General features: G+C 31.8%; 1 protein-coding gene across 1 annotated transcript; it reads right to left on the bottom strand.

The window, feature by feature from the left end:
- Positions 1-5,641: 5,641 nt before the first annotated feature.
- On the bottom strand, positions 5,642-20,401 carry LOC139491483 (uncharacterized). Its single transcript, XM_071279198.1, has 2 exons — positions 20,335-20,401; positions 5,642-7,424 (listed from the first exon to the last, which is right to left on the bottom strand). The coding sequence occupies exons 1-2, from the start codon at positions 20,358-20,360 to the stop codon at positions 5,747-5,749; spliced, it is 1,704 nt and encodes a 567-aa protein (XP_071135299.1). The 5' UTR covers positions 20,361-20,401; the 3' UTR covers positions 5,642-5,746.
- Positions 20,402-20,454: the final 53 nt, after the last annotated feature.

The following is a 20,454-nucleotide window of genomic DNA, read 5'->3' as shown; positions in this document are numbered from 1 at the left end:
CTCGAATCCAAAAAAGTAAAAAAAAAAACCAAAAAAAGTACGAAGTTGAAGAGCATTGAGATCCAAAATTCCTAAAAGTGTTGCCAAATACAGCTAAGGTAATCTATGCCTGAGGTAGTAATGCCTTAGTATTTCAAAAAAATCAAAAATTTGTTAACAGTTAATTTATAAATATAACAATATCAATGATAATTATATTGAAATTACGCGTTATACAAATAAAACGTCCGATTACCTCCATGAGTAATCCTCAAACCAAAAGAAATAAAAATATAAATCAAATTTAAATATTTAAAAAAAAAAAAAACAGTCATTAGGGAACATAGGAATTGTTTAATTTTTTGAACAGACAAATTGAATTAAAAAAATATATGTTGTAAAAAAAATCAGTAAAGAGATAATGACCACTAGGTTGATGAAACCTGCGGGAATAAAACCACATCCAGTAGAGAACTATATCCGGAGCTATAAAAATGAATTTTGATGTAACCTTAAGTGTACCAATATAACGCTTCCAAAGCTCTTCTCTAAATTTGAAACGCTTACAACTATTAAATAGAAAGCCCAGGATGTATAAGAAAAAAACAAGTGAAGACCAAAAAGGACATAAAAAAGACTTACTTAATTTCGTTAGGTGGGTCCAGAGATATGCACCCACCATCTATGATACTAAACATTTTATGATTAAAAAAAAATAATTATGAACGTTATAATTAACACGATTAATTTCACTTGTGCATGCATTAATGAAATAATTTTATTGTTTGAGGGTGCAAATGGATTTTGCTAAAACAATGCGCTTTCATATTTTTACATGACACGAATGATATCACTTCCGGCTTTTTTGTTCGGTGTTCTTTTTTCAATTCAAGTTTGTCCGTTGAGTTCAGAAGAAAGCTGATTAACTGTATTCCGTTTTTCCTATCATAAATGTGTCTTTCAAACTTATATTTGTTATGTAGTGCCATTTTGTACCTTTTATTTCAAACAAAATCTATTTGAAAAATATCACAAAAAAAAATAAAATTTAAGACACAAGATATTCTTATTTAGATTTTCATCATCATCATCAATATCTTCCTTAACTTCTGGTAAAATTGTACGCAGGGAAGGGATAATCTAGTTTTGAATCTGATGTTTCGAAAGAAAAATTACATGTTACTACATGCATACTTTTTTGGGGGGGGGGGGAGAGGGGGGGGGGAGAATAGACAACAAGTTTCATCGATCTTTTGATTTGTTTTGACCGGTTTACACACAAAATGTGTTTCACTTTGCATTTTGCATGATTCAAATTATGCTGAATATTTTCCGTTTATTTTCCTATCACGAAATTCCTTTAGATTTTTTATCATCATCATCAATATCTTCCTTAACTTCTGGTAAAATTGTACGCAGGGAAGGGATAATCTAGTTTTGAATCTGATGTTTCGAAAGAAAAATTACATGTTACTACATGCATACTTTTTTTTTGGGGGGGGGGGGGGAGAGGGGGGTGGGGAGAATAGACAACAAGTTTCATCGATCTTTTGATTTGTTTTGACCGGTTTACACACAAAATGTGTTTCACTTTGCATTTTGCATGATTCAAATTATGCTGAATATTTTCCGTTTATTTTCCTATCACGAAATTCCTTTAGATTTTGTATAAATATGTGTTCTAATTGATCAATTTGCATTACACGTAATTTTCATGTATCAAAACCTTATGTGATAATCTCAAAATAATATGTTTCAATCCAATTAACATAAAGATAATAAGAATAAAATGTCACTTGGAAATAAATGAAATTATAATTTTATCGTTTTGTTCGAATTACTTTACGAACGGTTCAACTGCATACACAACTATATAATATCACAAAAATTTCATTAAATAATTGATATAAAATAAAATTGAAACATGTTACATAATTAAGCGTTGATAAACAGTGTGTTTTTTTATATAATTTTTCGCTCGTATCTTTAAAATATTTGTATAATAGTATTTGTCTATCTATCTGTAGATATAGTTACAGAATATACAATTGATTATATTCAGTGATATAAAGCTACTTTAAAACATGATAAAAAAGCAAAAGAGGGCAAGTATAATATTTTAGACAGTTTCAAAAGTAATAAAAGGATTCTTAGCGTGAAGATTTTTTTAAGAGATGATTTAGAGTACAGACAAGCTTCTTGTGATGCGACTGTCATAAAGTAAGAGGTTTAGCTAGCTTTAAAACAAGCCCTGTACCACGTCAGGAATATGACAGTTGTTTTTCATGAAGTGTTTGAGCTTTTGATTATGCCCTTTGATTACGGACTTTCTTTTGAATGTTCCTCGGAGACAGGTATTTTTTGTTAATTTCCTTTTGCTAATTTTCACTTAGCATGATGAAATGGTTGGTGTGTCACACATAGGAATGTATTACTGGATGTCACAAAGAAATAATTTCAATTAAGGTTTCTAAAATAACTGGTAATAGCATAACACATAACTGACAGGCTACCTGTAAAGCTAGCAAAATGAAAATGTCAGTAGATCATTAATTTAGCTTTAATAATAGTCTTTTTGTTTTAGATATTGTTATTATTTTAAGTCGTAGAATTAAAATGAATGTCAAATTCAATAAGAAGCTGTTTTTGAAAATTCATCTATGTTTTCATTAAACTAAGTGTAATTTTATTTCAAGCTTGTTCGAGTGATTGTTTAGAGAATCAGGTTATGTGAAATGTAGGCCATTCGGTTAGAATTTACGTCTGTTGGTCTTTTTCCTTTTTTTAGCTATGCCATGATCAGTTTGTTTTCGATTAATGAGTTTGAATGTCCATTTTGTATCTTTCGTCTTTTTTTTTTAAACCAAATAATATTTACACTCAAACCAAGTCTATTTATTTACACTTAAACCACGTCTTTTTATTTACAATCATACCACATTTTCCTAATTACATGTATGTCTTGAAAATCTAAGCACTTTGCTTTATTGACAATCATACCACATGTCTTTATTGACAAACAAGTCACATTTCCTTATTGCCAATCAAGCCACATCTCGTTATTGACAGTCAAGTCACATCTCTCAAATGATAATGAAACCACGTCTCCGTATTGACCTACAATCCATATCTCATTATTGAAAATCAAGCCATAGCTCCTCAATGATAATGAATCAACATATCCTTATTCACTTTCAAGCCACATTTCCTTATCGAATAACAAGCCACAGCTCCCTATTGACCTTGGCGCTACATCTCCTCATTGAGCTTCAAGCCATATATCATTATTGACAATTTAACCACATCTCCTGATTGACAATCAAGCCACTTCTCCTTATAAAACTGCAAGCCACATCTCCTTATTGACATCAAGTCACATCTCTCACTGACCTTTAAACTACATCTCTCTAATGATTAATAGACAACATCTCCTTAATAACATTAAAGCCACATCAGCTTTTTGACAATCGTTACTGCCTCTCCTAACTATCAATTATACCCATAGAATGTATCTTTTTAAAGGCAATCATACAACGTCTTATATTCATATTCATTTGATTCTTTTCATTATATGTTGTCTTTGGTTTACGGTCTCTTATAACTATCAATCTAGCCACACATACTCATTATCAATCCTGCCATATCTTCTTATTGACAATCAAATCACATCTTACTATTTATTTATATTTACAATTACGACATCTCTTTATTGCCAATCATACCACATCTCATTATGGAAAATCGTACCACATCTCATTATTGAAAATCAAGCCAAGTCTCCTAAGTGACAATCATACCACATCTTCTGATTGACAATCATACCACATCTTCTGATTGACAATCATGCCACATCTTCTGATTGACAATCATACCACATCTTCTGATTGACAATCATGCCACATCTTCTGATTGACAATCATACCACATCTTCTGATTGACAATCATACCACATCTTCTGATTGACAATCATGCCACGGATTGTTGTCTCACTTACATAGACCCACCATTTTGTTTTATTCATGTTCAATGTCTGGTGGTGTATTTATAGTGTATCTTGTCGACGTTGGGTTCTTGTCTCATTACCATATATCCCACATCTCAATTCTATTTCGCGTTTTCTTCAAATTTTAGTTTAATTCTTACAAATATAAACCTTGTTGAAAATGTTATTTCGTTGTTTATTTATACCAACGTAGTTCACCTAAACGTGTACCTATAAATTATAATGAATCGTAAGTAGTTAATATTTTCTCTAATATTTGTCTCTAGATTCTCGATAAGCTGTCTTCAGGATTCTGGTTCAATACAAATAAACTCGAATCTATGATGGGGCCAAAACAGAAACATCCAGTTAGTAACACTCTCAAGAGCCTGTGTCGCTCACCTTGGTCTATGTGCATATTAAACAATGGACACAGATAAATTCATGACAAAATTGTGATTTGGTGATCATGATGTGTTTGTAGATCTTACTTTACTGGACATGCTTTTTGCTACAATTATATCTATCTATAATGAACTTGGCCCAGTAAATACAGTGGAAAATATATTCTAAAAATTTACAAAAATTTACAAAAAATTATGAAAATTGTTAAAAAATGACTATAAAGGACAATAACTCCATAATGGGTCAACTGACAATTTTGGTCATGCTGACTTATGTGTAGATCTTACTTTGCTGAACATTATTGCTGTTTACAGTTTATCTTTATCTATTATAATATTCAAGATAATAACCAAAAATTACAAAATTTCCTTAGAATAACTAATTCTGGGGCAGCAACCCAACAACAGGTTGTCTGTTTTGTCTGAAAATTTCAGGGGAGATAGATCTTGACCTGATAAACAATATATCCCCTGTCAGATTTCCTCTAAATGCGCTGGTTTCAGAGATATAAGCCAAAATCTACATTTCGCCCCTATGTACTATTTTTAGCCATAGCGGCCATCTTGGTTGGTTGGCAGGGTCACGCCACACATTTTTAAGACAAGATACCCAAATGATGATTGTGGCCAAGTTTGGTTAAATTTGGCTCAGTAGTTTCAGAGAAGAGGATTTTCTAAAAGAATACTAAATTTTTTAAAAAATGGTTACAAATTGACTATAAAGGGCAATAACTCCTTAATGGGTCAACTGACAATTTTGGTCATGTCGACTTATTTGTAGATCTTACTTTGGTGAACATTATTGCTGTTAACAGTTTATCTCTATCTAAAAATATTCAAGATAATAAGCAAAAACTTCAAAATTTCCTTAAAATTACTTATTCAGGGGCAGCAATTCAACAACGGGTTGTCCGATTTGTCTGAAAATTTCAGGGCAGATAGATCGTGACCTGATAAACAATTTTACTTCATGTCAGATTTGCTCTAAATGCTTTGGTTTTAGAGTTATGAGCCAAAATGTACATTTTACCCCTATGTTCTTTTTTAGCCATGGCGGCCATCTTGGTTGGTTGGCAGGGTCACCGGACACATTTTTTTAAACTAGATACCCCAATGATGATTGTGGTCAATTGCAAGTTTGGTTTAATTTGGCCCAGTAGTTTCAGAGGAGAATATTTTTGTAAAAGTTAACGACGACGGACGACGGACGACGGACGCAAAGTGGTTGGAAAAGCTCACTTGAAATACTTGATTAAAATAACTTTAAACGAATCCAAATTAGATCACACAAAATTAGTATTATTCCTTTTAAATGATGTTAGTAATCGAGATCAACAAAAAAAAAAATTAGAATTCTGGAAAAAGCACTCCTTATTTCTAATCATTTAACATCATACAAAAATGCTCCAGTGGATTCATTAGCAACTAACAATTCATTGGTCGATGTGTCATAATGCAGAGTCCATGGCTCGCTAAACTCATCTTCACATGTGAGAATTTGTCTGCAGCGCTGTCCATCAGGAGAGATAACGACAACGTTGTCAGTATAATACCCCGCTACATACACGTTACCATCATTGTCTACAGATATACCTGCTGGACATTGCAGAGCACTTTCATCACAGAACGTCCACAGTATGTTACCATGGTAGTCACAGCAGTTTACACTGTGATTGTTCGAATTTGTGTAGATCAGTTTGTCACCAAATGTTGTTACGTACGCCGAGTCATGGAGTTTGGTACTGCTCACATTGGTAATGGTTCCGTTATTTAAACTGAGCATCTGTATTCCTTTTTCTCTGGCACAATATATTAAATGTCCATTTTTGTATGTTACTCCACCAGTGTATGAATCAACTTTTATCGATTTCTTCAGTTTGTGAGTCTTTAAGTCGAAGATATTAATCTTGTTTGACTCGCCGGATGTAACAGCAATAGAATCATCACCAATAAATTCCACATCAAACGTTTTACCAATGTCCTTTATTTCGAAATCTTTTGATCCGTCAGACTTAAATACTTTTATTTTATCGTCATTATAAGAGAATACCATCCTACAATCAGGAAGCAGTGAACAGCCAAAGACACGTGACAACTTTGTATCGATACGATTCTGTAATGTCAGAGTCAGGTTATCAATATTGTTGGTTGGAAGAGCTACCATAATCTGGGCTTGTCTGTCCTTCCTTTTCTGAACGGAAAAATCACATGGATCAGACTTGACATTAATTTCTCCAAACTTCTGCACGTTGGCTGTTATTTGCTGTAAAAACTTATTAATCTGACATGAAATATTGACTTGATGTGTGGAGTCATTCGTAGTAATCGATTGAATATACTTTTCGTCACCTACAATATGTTTTTCGATATCTTTCATGGTTAAAAATGTTTGAAGTTCGGACGCATGTTGTTTAATAGTGGCAAAGTTTTCTTGTACTTCAGTCATCTCTTTTTCCTTTTTTGTCAGGGTAGTCAGCAAGTTTTCTATTTTGCTTTTTTCGTGTTGTTCAACTCTCAGTAATTCTTTAATTAAGTCATCCTGAAGTTTATCAAGGTGGTGATTTACTTGTATCCTGGTTTGTTTTATTTCTGCTTCAATTTCTCTTTTCTTGTTTTCTATAGATTTTAAATTTTCATTCCTGTTTGTGCTTAGTCGTTTAATATTGTCGACGACTTCCTGCACGGTTTGTTCGATTTCATTTAATGCGTTTGAAGTTTTGACGTTTTTTATGAGTTCATTAATGTCAGTTAAACCTTTACAATCGTTGTGAGATTTCACACATTTTTTACAGCATGGACAATCGTGTTTTGTACAGAACAGCTGGTATTTCTCATTATGAAGTTTGCAGGTCTGCGAGATTTGCAGGACCTCGGTGGGTAAGTTTTTGTATTCGGCGATAGAAATGGTTTCATGGCTTTTTGTTCCCTTGGACACTGCATGATGATTCTTACACTCTCCACATAGTCCTTCGTCACATTCGGAACACCATACTACTGAAGGTTTGGTAATCTGAAGATTTTCACAAACACCACAAACATTCCAATTGGTGGCCATAATCCTACAATAGATTGTATGCTCTTAAATTAAAACTTTGTCATACTATTCAAATCGTTATCTAAAAATGGTCATTTAACTGACAGATTCTAGAGTAACATTAACTTCCCACCAAAACATGCAAATAAAACATATTAGTATTGTAAGCGTGTTCAAGTCGAGCGCAATTAAATTAAATCAAAACAGGAAATTGTAGGACCTATAATATGATGGATAAGGATTACCAGCCCATAATTGAATGTATATTTGAAAAATAGGATACGCTACGGTTATGTAGCCTCGAAACAGATTGTCTATAGACCCCCATAATTGATGCTATATGTATTTGATTTCCCTATGTCTGTCGAACTTGGCTGTATATTTATACATACCGCACGTTTTTCACCTGAACATGGCTTTCACTTCCTGGAGGGAGAAATATAGAAGACAATATCAATATATAAAACAGTTGGTGCAAGTCTAAAGCACCATACCTGAATTTTGACGTAATAATCGTGGGTCATTGTAGCAGATGTGAAACATAGAGGTTTTTTTTGGTTTTTTTTTTAAAGAAAAACTGTATTGAAATTAAAAATAAAAAACACAAAAAAAAACGTATTGCGTACATAAACACACTGAAATATTGAAATGTCTCCTCTACTTAATTATCTACCTGTATTTATGGTTAATTTTTCTCGTTGGACATGCACGAAATATTTGCCACAGGAGAATATCGGCAACCAAAAATATCAATTTATAATGCATGTATATAGTTTTTGGCAATTAAAACATATTGTACTGATCAACTGTGTGTACTTAGTAAACATGAACATAAAAAAATGTTAAAATAAAGGCCACATTCACGGGTAGTAAGGTCGTCATATCGAGAAGCGTTTAGTACAGTGATTTTGTCATAGTTTGAATAAGTTTGACATGACGGTGTTAAGTGTTTTTGATGACAATCAATGCAAAAATGTAAACATTCAGATATTTTGTAAAAGAAACTTCTGATCAATAATTCAAGCTGGTAAGTACCTTTGTATGAAGTAAATATGTTAGTACATCACACATTGTATCATATAGTGAATGATTTAACACAGAACAAAGCTTGCGTATGTTAAAATTTAAAAGTTGCTAATTGGTTTAACGTGCATAAAAAAGTTATTATCTTTATGTTTGTTACATCACATATTTCTTCTTGATATAATACTGCCGTCAATTATTCTGAAAAATACCTACTTTTGCACTCAATTCAAAATTACTGAAATATCTGTGTCATGGTTTGGTTCATTCGTGTCATGGTTTAGTTCATGTTGGACATGGTTCAGTTATGTAATTCTTGTTGTGTATAATGAAGAGTTACTATTAAAATTTACAACATAATATGTTATAAGTAGATGCAATATGATTGCCAATGAGACAACTATCCACATAACAGCTAATGACGTAGATGTTAGCAAGAGGCCTTCAACATTCAACAATGAGCAAAACCATACTTCTTAGCAAGTTATAAAAGGCTGCGACAATATTCAATGTATAGGAATTCCAATAAGAAAACCATGAGCCTAATTTCTGTTCAAAATAAATAGCAAAATATGATCAGTGATGGTATACAGTTACAAACGATATTCATGGCATTACAGAAACTGAACTTGAGACAGTATATACAAAATATTGCGGAGTTAAACATGTTTGCGGGCTCCCCAACCTCTTCTTCGCCTTGACCATGGCAGACATGTAAGACTAACCTGATCGGTTTTTAACAATAAAATCAACTTGATTAGTGGGACCTAATTTCAAACCACTAACAAATTCTAAAAAATCATGATTCCAAGATAGCTTCCTTTTAAATTTCAGGATGGAATTCTGCTGCCAATATTTTGAGCTGTACAATTTATACATATTTTCAATTCTAGGACACACCATACTAAATCATTACATAGAAAAGTAAAACATTGAAAGAATTAAGTGATACTATAAACGATGCATTTATACAATATTACTGCCATTGTATATAAAATGCGAATCCACTTTGTTCATTTTCACTGTTATATGCGAGTATGTCTATTGTAGAATAAAGGATGACCGAAAAAACTGCGTTAGTTTACTTTTTGAAAGTACGAAATAATTGATTTAAGGGGGTTCGCGGGTTTAAATCATTTATATAGGATTTCTCTATATTTTTCTATAAATAAACTTTATCTTATAGTTAATAGAAAAATAAAATAAAAAAATGGGGTCACCGTTCATTTGCGCTCACAATCTGCCTTCGAAAGAAGCATACATGTTTGTAAAGGTGTTTTTTTTTCTGTTGAAGTAATAGGAGAAATAAAGGTAATATCGAAATAAAAAAAAAGAAATTTATTACAGAAATCGCTAAAATTTTACAATAATAATGTTTAAGTACAGCTTATATGGAAATTATATTAAAAAAGATAGGTCACCGATGAGTTGAAAAAGATATTTCAATTTTAGAGCCAAAAAAATGACATTTTTCCACCAAAGGGAGATAATTTGGAACTTTTTCAATGATGTATACATTTTGAAAGTCATCTGGAGCCAACACGAATTGATTGTTTTGAATAATTTTTGTACCATATGATAAAATAACAACTACAAAAGGAAATAAATAAAATTTGTAATGAAAAACAAATGTTTTATTTTTTTCTGAAATTTTTATACCCTCGAGCCTCCTTAAATGTATGTTTTAACACAATTAAATAAGAATACATAACTTTCTAATGTATAATCACAAGATTAAAGGCCAAAAAAGTGTAATTAAAGCAGCTGAATCCATAAAATCGTTGACTGGATGCTATTCATTTTTATACGACCGTAAAAATTAAAAAAATTTTGGTCGTATATTGGTATGACGTTGGCGTCGTCGTCTGCGTCGTCGTCGTCGTCGTCGTCCGAATACTTTTTAGTTTTCGCACTTTAACTTAAGTAAAAGTGAATAGAAATCTATGAAATTTTAACACAAGGTTAATGACCACAAAAGGAAGGTTGGTATTGATTTTTGGAGGTTTGGTCCCAACATTTTAGGTATAATGGGCCAAAAAGGGCCCAAATAAGCATTTTCGTGGTTTTCGCACTATAATTTTAGTTTAAGAAAATAGAAATCAATGAAATTTAAACACAAGGTTTATGACCACAAAAGGAAGGTTGGGATTGATTTTGGGAGTTGAGGTCCCAACAGTTTAGGAATAAGGGGCCCAAAGGGTCCAAAATTGAACTTTGTTTGATTTCATCAAAAATTGAATAATTGGGGTTCTTTGATATGCCGAATCTAAATGTGTATGTAGATTCTTAATTTTTGGTCCTGTTTTCAAATTGGTCTACATTAAAGTCCGAAGGGTCCAAAATTAAACTAAGTTTGATTTTAACAAAAATTGAATTCTTGGGCTTTTTTGATATGTTGAATCCAAACATGTACTTAGATTTTTTATTATGGGCCCAGTTTTCAAGTTGGTTCAAATCAGGATCCAAAATTATTATATTAAGTATTGTGCAATAGCAAGAAATTTTCAATTGCACAGTATTCAGCAATAGCAAGAAATCTTCAATTGCACAGTATTGTGCAATAGCAAGAAATTTTCAATTGCACAGTATTGCGCAATAACAAGAAATCTTCAATTGCACAGTATTGTGCAATAGCAAATATTTTCAATTGCACAGTATTGCGCAATAGCAAGAAATATCTAATAATTGCACAATATTATGCAATAGCAAGAAATTTTTTCAATTGGAGTTATCTTTCTTTGTCCAGAATAGTAGTTGAATCAATTTAAATCATTGTTTTATACAATATACAATGTATATTCAGTTATACTATCAACTGATAAATTAAAACAATCTTTACCATTCAGTGATAACAAGCACTTTATTTTACATTTTAATATTTTATGATGTATTTAAATGAGTAGTTATTGTTGCAAACTCCGTTAGAAATTTTTCTCATTTCAGATTTCATAAATAAAGAGAAAATTTCTTCAAACATTTTTTGAGAGGATTAATATTCAACAGCATAGTGAATTGCTCAAAGGCAAAAAAAATATTTTAAGTCTCATTAGACCACATTCATTCTGTGTCAGAAACCTATGCTGTGTCAACTATTTAATCAAAATCCAAATTTAGAGCTGAATCCAGCTTGAATGTTGTGTCCATACTTGCCCCAACCGTTCAGGGTTCCACCTCTGCGGTCGTATAAAGCTGCGCCCTGCGGAGCATCTGGTTACTATAGTTGCGATGAATTATCACTGAAAGTGCAATCATTTCTGATGTGGAATTTTTGCAGTGCGATGAATTTTCATTATTATTTTATATGATAATTCGACATGCACAACTGAAAATAGTCTTACAAAATGACTTTAATACTGATGATATTTAAAAAGCAAGCTGGTCGTAGATGATCACTTGAATATACACGGGTATAACCAACGTATGGTTGATTTCGGACATTGTGTACTGTTCATCGATATTTTTTCTGTACTTAAATTTATGGGTTTTTCCCCCCGTCATATTATAATACCGTTCGTGAGTAAAACATCGAGAACATAGTATGAGAAATTCAAACATATATCAAGGTGACTCGATTAATGCTCGAACTTTCTTTACTGTGTAAGGTTGATATAAAATGGCATTACAAAAATTAATTATGCAGACATCCAAACGTCAAATGTAAAGCAATTGTTCGGGCGAGACGAACACGTTACCACTTATCAATCGTAAAATGAAGATCTTTATGTGACTTCTCTTTGATTTTCATAGATGCATCCATTAGAGCTATTTTTATAATGCTTGTAGTTAAACGGTTTGAATGGCTTATTTGCTTTTTTAGTATAAATATGTGCTCTATCTTAATTACAATGCCTAGGCAAACATGAATACAAACCGAGCAAGCAAGTCTTAAGTATGTGCTGTATATTTAAACCGAAATCGTAAACTGCTTTTCCGGTAGAAATCATTTGATTTTCGGGGGAAGGGGGGGGGGGATGAGTTACTTGAAATGGCACATTAGTTTTTATAACAATAGATTTCTTTTTGGAAAAAAGAACTATATTAATATGTTATTGAAGAAAATGAGTATAGTCAAATCTTCAAAATTTTCCTAGGAACTGGGGGAAGACCCAAACTTGAACGTGATTTCTGCTTAAATCCAAATCAAAATTGTGGTCTTTCATATTTTAAATTCAATTTTTGAAAGTGTTTTGTATTGCTATTTCACATATAGTTTTTAAACAACTGTTGTCCATGTCACGCGTAACGATTCAGTTTCATAAATGGTTGAAGACTTATGATGTCGTCTTAATATCTTTTGGTTAGTTTTGTAGCTGGGTTACTGTATCATGGAACTATAACCACACATCTCCTTTTATTCATCGTAAACTGGTTCAAATTTAAAATAAAGAAAAACAAACAGTTGTATAGTTTTCTATGAAAAAATGTAAAAATCACTTTTTGACTTGCTGCAACTTTTTGCAACATTTAAGTAGAAGTCTTTAGCTATTTGACTAGTGATGCCGCTCACGATATCCTTGGTAGAGTCAAGCATGGACATACGGAGAAAAAAATCTATGTGAAACAGAAGCAACGCTTTGTATTGATTTGTATAATTATACCGAAAGCTAGTTTAAAAGAGCAGTGAATTTTAAAATTACATTGTAGAAAACTTACAAAAAGTAACATGACATTTTAATTTACGCTTTGACAATTACACCCACTTAATTTAGTTAAACAGGCTTTTTTTCTTCTTAGGCAGTTAATATATAGTGTAACTTCGTTCAATAACAGGCGCTATCAAACAAATTTTTAGTATTAAAGTGAAACACATATATATATTTATTTCGATCTAAACCATGACAAACTTGACCAAAACCATGACGAATTTCTAGACTCTTAACCGAACCATGTCAATCTCTTAACCAAACCATAGCAAATCCGATATCTTGCTTATTCTGCATTAATTTCGTTAAACAACAATTCAGATCGTTTGACCTCCAATACAGATTCAAAGATCTTATTTGCTTTTCATCTGCTCGTGTAAATAAAACTGAGGCAATAGTTAAGGAAAGTTACATAAATTAACCATGTCAAACTTATCCAAACTATGACAAAATCACTGTACTAAACGCTCCTCGATATGACACCTTACTACCCGCACGGGTAGTAAGGTCGTCATATCGAGAAGCGTTTAGTACAGTGATTTTGTCATAGTTTGGATAAGTTTGACATGACGGTGTTAAGTGTTTTTGATGACAATCAATGCAAAAATGTAAACATTCAGATATTTTGTAAAAGAAACTTCTGATCAATAATTCAAGCTGGTAAGTACCTTTGTATAAAGTAAATATGTTAGTACATCACACATTGTATCATATAGTGAATGATTTAACACAGAACAAAGCTTGCGTATGTTAAAATTTAAAAGTTGCTAATTGGTTTAACGTGCATAAAAAAAGTTATTATCTTTATGTTTGTTACATCACATATTTCTTCTTGATATAATACTGCCGTCAATTATTCTGAAAAATACCTACTTTTGCACTCAATTCAAAATTACTGAAATATCTGTGTCATGGTTTGGTTCATTCGTGTCATGGTTTAGTTCATGTTGGACATGGTTCAGTTATGTAATTCTTGTTGTGTATAATGAAGAGTTACTATTAAAATTTACAACAATTGTTTCATTTGGAACACAAAAGGGCATAAGAACGCACATACAATGTAGTAATATGTTATAAGTAGATGCAATATGATTGCCAATGAGACAACTACCCACATAAGAACTAATGACGTAGATGTTAGCAAGAGGCCTTCAACATTCAACAATGAGCAAAACCATACTTCTTAGCAAGTTATAAAAGGCTGCGACAATATTCAATGTATAGGAATTCCAATAAGAAAACCATGAGCCTAATTTCTGTTCAAAATAAATAGCAAAATATGATCAGTGATGGTATACAGTTACAAACGATATTCATGGCATTACAGAAACTGAACTTGAGACAGTATATACAAAATAATGTTATGAGTTAAACATGTTTGCGGGCTCCCCAACCTCTTCTTCGCCTTGACCATGGCAGACATGTAAGACTAACCTGATCGGTTTTTAACAATAAAATCAACTTGATTAGTGGGACTTAATTTCAAACCACTAACAAATTCTAAAAAATCATGATTCCAAGATAGCTTCCTTTTAAATTTCAGGATGGAATTCTGCTGCCAATATTTTGAGCTGTACAATTTATACATATTTTCAATTCTAGGACACACCATACTAAATCATTACATAGAAAAGTAAAACATTGAAAGAATTAAATGATACTATAAACGATGCATTTATACAATATTACTGCCATTGTATATAAAATGCGAATCCACTTTGTTCATTTTCACTGTTATATGCGAGTATGTCTATTGTAGAATAAAGGATGACCGAAAAAACTGCGTTAGTTTACTTTTTGAAAGTACGAAATAATTGATTTAAATGTATGTTTTAACACAATTAAATAAGAATACATAACTTTCTAATGTATAATCACAAGATTAAAGGCCCAAAAAAGTGTAATTAAAGCAGCTGAATCCATAAAATCGTTGACTGGATGCTATTAATTTTTATACGACCGCAAAAATTAAAAATTTTTTGGTCGTATATTGGTATGACGTTGGCGTCGTCGTCTGCGTCGTCGTCGTCGTCCGAATACTTTTTAGTTTTCGCACTCTAACTTTAGTAAAAGTGAATAGAAATCTATGAAATTTTAACACAAGGTTTATGACCACAAAAGGAAGGTTGGTATTGATTTTGGGAGGTTTGGTCCCATTATTTTAGGTATAAGGGGCCAAAAAGGGCCCAAATAAGCATTTTCGTGGTTTTCGCACTATAATTTTAGTTTAAGTAAATAGAAATCAATGAAATTTAAACACAAGGTTTATGACCACAAAAGGAAGGTTGGGATTGATTTTGGGAGTTGAGGTCCCAACAGTTTAGGAATTAGGGGCCCAAAGGGTCCAAAATTGAACTTTGTTTGATTTCATCAAAAATTGAATAATTGGGGTTCTTTGATATGCCGAATCTAACTGTGTATGTAGATTCTTAATTTTTGGTCCTGTTTTCAAATTGGTCTACATTAAAGTCCAAAGGGTCCAAAATTAAACTAAGTTTGATTTTAACAAAAATTGAATTCTTGGGCTTTTTTGATATGTTGAATCCAAACATGTACTTAGATTTTTTATTATGGACCCAGTTTTCAAGTTGGTTCAAATCAGGATCCAAAATTATTATATTAAGTATTGTGCAATAGCAAGAAATTTTCAATTGCACAGTATTCAGCAATAGTAAGAAATCTTCAATTGCACAGTATTGTGCAATAGCAAGAAATTTTCAATTTCACAGTATTGCGCAATAACAAGAAATCTTCAATTGCACAGTATTGTGCAATAGCAAATATTTTCAATTGCACAGTATTGCGCAATAGCAAGAAATATCTAATAATTGCACAATATTGTGCAATAGCAAGAATTTTTTCAATTGGAGTTATCTTTCTTTGTCCAGAATAGTAGTTGAATCAACTTAAATCATTGTTTTATACAATATACAATGTATATTCACTTTTACTATCAACTGATAAGTTAAAACAATCTTTACCATTCAGTGATAACAAGCACTTTATTTTACATTTTAATATTTTATGATGTATTTAAATGAGTAGTTATTGTTGCAAACTCCATTAGAAATTTTTCTCATTTCAGATTTCATAAATAAAGAGAAAATTTCTTCAATCATTTTTTGAGAGGATTAATATTCAACAGCATAGTGAATTGCTCAAAGGCAAAACAAATATTTTAAGTCTCATTAGACCACATTCATTCTGTGTCAGAAACCTATGCTGTGTCAACTATTTAATCACAATCCAAATTTAGAGCTGAATCCAGCTTGAATGTTGTGTCCATACTTGCCCCAACCGTTCAGGGTTCCACCTCTGCGGTCGTATAAAGCTGCGCCCTAGTCTTAAAGGCCGTACTTTAACCTATAATGGTTTACTTTTTAAATTGTTATTTGTATGGAGAGTTGTCTCATTGGCACTCACACCACATCTTCCTATATCTATTAAAAAATGACTTTAATACTGATGATATTTAAAAAGCAAGCTGGTCGTAGATGATCACTTGAATATACACGGGTATAACCAACGTATGGTTGATTTCGGACATTGTGTACTGTTCATCGATATTTTTTCTGTACTTAAATTTATGGGTTTTTTCCCCCGTCATATTATAATACCGTTCGTGAGTAAAACATCGAGAACATAGTATGAGAAATTCAAACATATATCAAGGTGACTCGATTAATGCTCGAACTTTCTTTACTGTATAAGGTTGATATAAAATGGCATTACAAAAATTAATTATGCAGACATCCAAACGTCAAATGTAAAGCAATTGTTCGTGCGAGACGAAAACGTTACCACTTATCAATCGTAAAATGAAGATCTTTATGTGACCTATCTTTGATTTTCATAGATGCATCCATTAGAGCTATTTTTATAATGCTTGTAGTTAAACGGTTTGAATGGCTTATTTGCTTTTTTAGTATAAATATGTGCTCTATTTCAATTACAATGCCTAGTCAAACATGAATACAAACCGAGCAAGCAAGTCTTAAGTATGTGCTGTATATTTAGACCGAAATCGTAAACTGCTTTTCCGGTAGAAATCATTTGATTTTCGGGGGAAGGGGGGAATGAGTTACTTGAAATGGCACATTAGTTTATATAACAATAGATTTCTTTTTGGAAAAAAGAACTATATTAATATGTTATTGAAGAAAATGAGTATAGTCAAATCTTCAAAATTTTCATAGGAACTGGGGGAAGACCCAAACTTGAACGTGATTTCTGCGTAAATCCAAATCAAAATTGTGGTCTTTCATATTTTAAATTCAATTTTTGAAAGTGTTTTGTATTGCTATTTCACCTATAGTTTTTAAACAACTGTTGTCCATGTCACGCGTAACGATTCAGTTTCATAAATGGTTGAAGACTTATGATGTCGTCTTAATATCTTTTGGTTAGTTTTGTAGCTGGGTTACTGTATCATGGAACTATAACCCCACATCTCCTTTTATTCATCGTAAACTGGTTCAAATTTAAAATAAAGAAAAACAAACAGTTGTATAGTTTTCTATGAAAAAATGTAAAAATCACTTTTTGACTTGCTGCAACTTTTTGCAACTTTTAAGTAGAAGTCTTTAGCTATTTGACTAGTGATGCCGCTCACGATATCCTTGGTAGAGTCAAGCATGGACATACGGAGAAAAAAATCTATGTGAAACAGAAGCAACGCTTTGTATTGATTTGTATAATTATACCGAAAGCTAGTTTAAAAGAGCAGTGAATTTTAAAATTACATTGTAGAAAACTTACAAAAAGTAACATGACATTTTAATTTACGCTTTGACAATTACACCAACTTAATTTGGTTAAACATGCTTTTTTTCTTCTTAGGCAGTTAATATATAGTGTAACTTCGTTCAATAACAGGCGCTATCAAACCAATTTTTAGTATTAAAGTGAAACACATATATATATTTATTTCGATCTAAACCATGACAAACTTGACCAAAACCATGACGAATTTCTAGACTCTTAACCAAACCATGTCAATCTCTTAACCAAACCATAGCAAATCCGATATCTTGCTTATTCTGCATTAATTTCGTTAAACAACAATTCCAATGTAGATCGTTTGACCTCCAATACAGATTCAAAGATCTTATTTGCTTTTCATCTGCTCGTGTGAATAGAACTGAGGCAATAGTTAAGGAAAGTTACATAAATTAACCATGTCAAACTTATCCAAACTATGACAAAATCACTGTACTAAACGCTCCTCGATATGACGACCTTACTACCCGTGACATTGGTACATGTAAATATAGTAAATCATTCAACGTGTTCGAACGTATTCAATAAAAGAGTTGAATCTAAAGTTGACCAAAATAAAATAAGAAACATTATAATAGTAATTAAAAACCAATTGTTCAGAGAACCATTGATGGTCTTTCCACCAGTAAGATCTTTTTTATATGAAAATATTAAAATTCGGTTTTAAATGTCAATTTTAGCGTCAAATGACAGCTTATTGGACGCTGATTCCAAAAATATATGGTTTCTATGCAAAAAGATATACATAAGGGAGATCATTTTTTACTTCCGGTTAAAAAGATGTTATTTCCGGTATGTTTTGATAGTTTACGTGACACTGATTCCAAAAATAGATGGATCTATATACTTTTACATTAAATTAGTACAAAAAATGGCTACTTCCGGTTTACAAAAGGTCACTTCCGGTTGGCTTATTCAAGGTCACATTGCTTGCAACCTTTTGCCAAAAGTCCCATGGCTTTATCATATATATATAAGAGGAAAAAGCAAAGGTCAAAATCTAGAACGTTAAATTTACCTATGACCTTGAGCTCAATTTCAAGGTCATCAACCAAGGACCTCAAATCAAAACACTCTAGGCCTCTAGACTTTATATTGTTAATGAGTTATATTACCATACAACTAATATTAGATATAAAAGGGGGCAAAACTCGCATTAAATGTTACGTACCCTTTTAAGTAAAATTTACATGTTACGACATGTCGCAACTAACAATTGTGTGAAAATATTTTTTCGATATCTTGTATGATTTCTGAAAATAAGAGATAACAAGCCAAAATCAAAAAATTGAACATGACCTTGACCTTTGACCTTGACCTCATTTTCATACTTTTTGAGCAAGGGCCTCAAATCAAAAGACCCTAGGCCTCTATCACTTATGGTTTTCCAGTTACAAATTTATTTCACTTTATATTTCAATACAAAAGGGGAAATTACTCATATATGGGGTCTTCGTAAAGCTTCGGTCAAAATAAAACGTAACATCCATAACGAGCAATTTGGAAAAATAAATTTGTCGCTTTCTTTTACGGTTGCGGAGGAGATCTGATAACAAGAAAAACAGTGTTTGGGGAGATAACTCTTACAAAGAACAGTGTTCGGTTAAACAGGGTGAGTTTCAAAAGCGTATAGACTGTATGATCTCATATACAAAAAAACTAAGCGACATCTTTTGAAACATTTTTACACCGCAAGAAAAAAATTAGGCGGAAGAAAAAAAAAATAATCAGAGCAAAATCAAAGGGTCTTTCCACACGAAAGGTGGAAAGACCTAATTAAAGTAGATTTTTCAGTTGAAGTGTGTATTTGTGTGGAGTCTGTGTAAATTGAGACTGTATAAAACAAAGACACAATTATACATTTCTAAATACGTCTTACATGTATAAATAGAATATTTCTTTGGAAAAGGAAGATAAATGGTCACATGATTAAATGTTTGTAAACTAGGGGAGATAATTTGACTTATTAATAGAATATAAGAGATAAATGATTCCTCGTGTAAATATACACCAATGCACATTGTTTCCTTTTATATTCGCGATTTTATGAAACTTTATTTATCAAATGATTTAAAAAAAAATCTTTTTAGCAAACCAATATTGAAGAATCAAAGCATATTATACTGCTCAACTGTGTTTAGTAAACATGTACACGGTAAATACGATCAACGATCGATTTATTTTTCTTGTGTTATAACAACAATTAATAAAGAAAAATTTACTAAAAACAAAAACAAAAAAAGACAGACCTCCATACAAACTCGAAGGTAACATAAAAAAAATGTTAAAAAAGGTAAATAAGTAAAACAATCAACGTGTTCGAACACATTCAATAAAATAACTGAATCGAAAGTTGATCAAAACAAAATAAAAAAATATTATGGAAATAAAACTTGGAATTCTATATCATTCAGCTGTAGTGTGTTTTTGTGGATGTCTCCATACATTGTGACTGTCTAATACAAAGAAACAAAGATACAAGTGCCATACCTTAATCGGTCTTTAAAATAGAACATTCCTTTGGAAAGGAAGGTAGATGGTCACATGATTAAGTGTGTGTACTCAATGGGAGATAATTTGAATTGAATTTAGAATACAGATAAATGATTT

The sequence above is a fragment of the Mytilus edulis genome, chromosome 10 (genome assembly GCF_963676685.1).
Source record: "Mytilus edulis chromosome 10, xbMytEdul2.2, whole genome shotgun sequence".
Lineage (NCBI taxonomy): Eukaryota > Metazoa > Mollusca > Bivalvia > Mytilida > Mytilidae > Mytilus > Mytilus edulis.
This window is presented reverse-complemented; position numbering and strand designations above follow the sequence as displayed.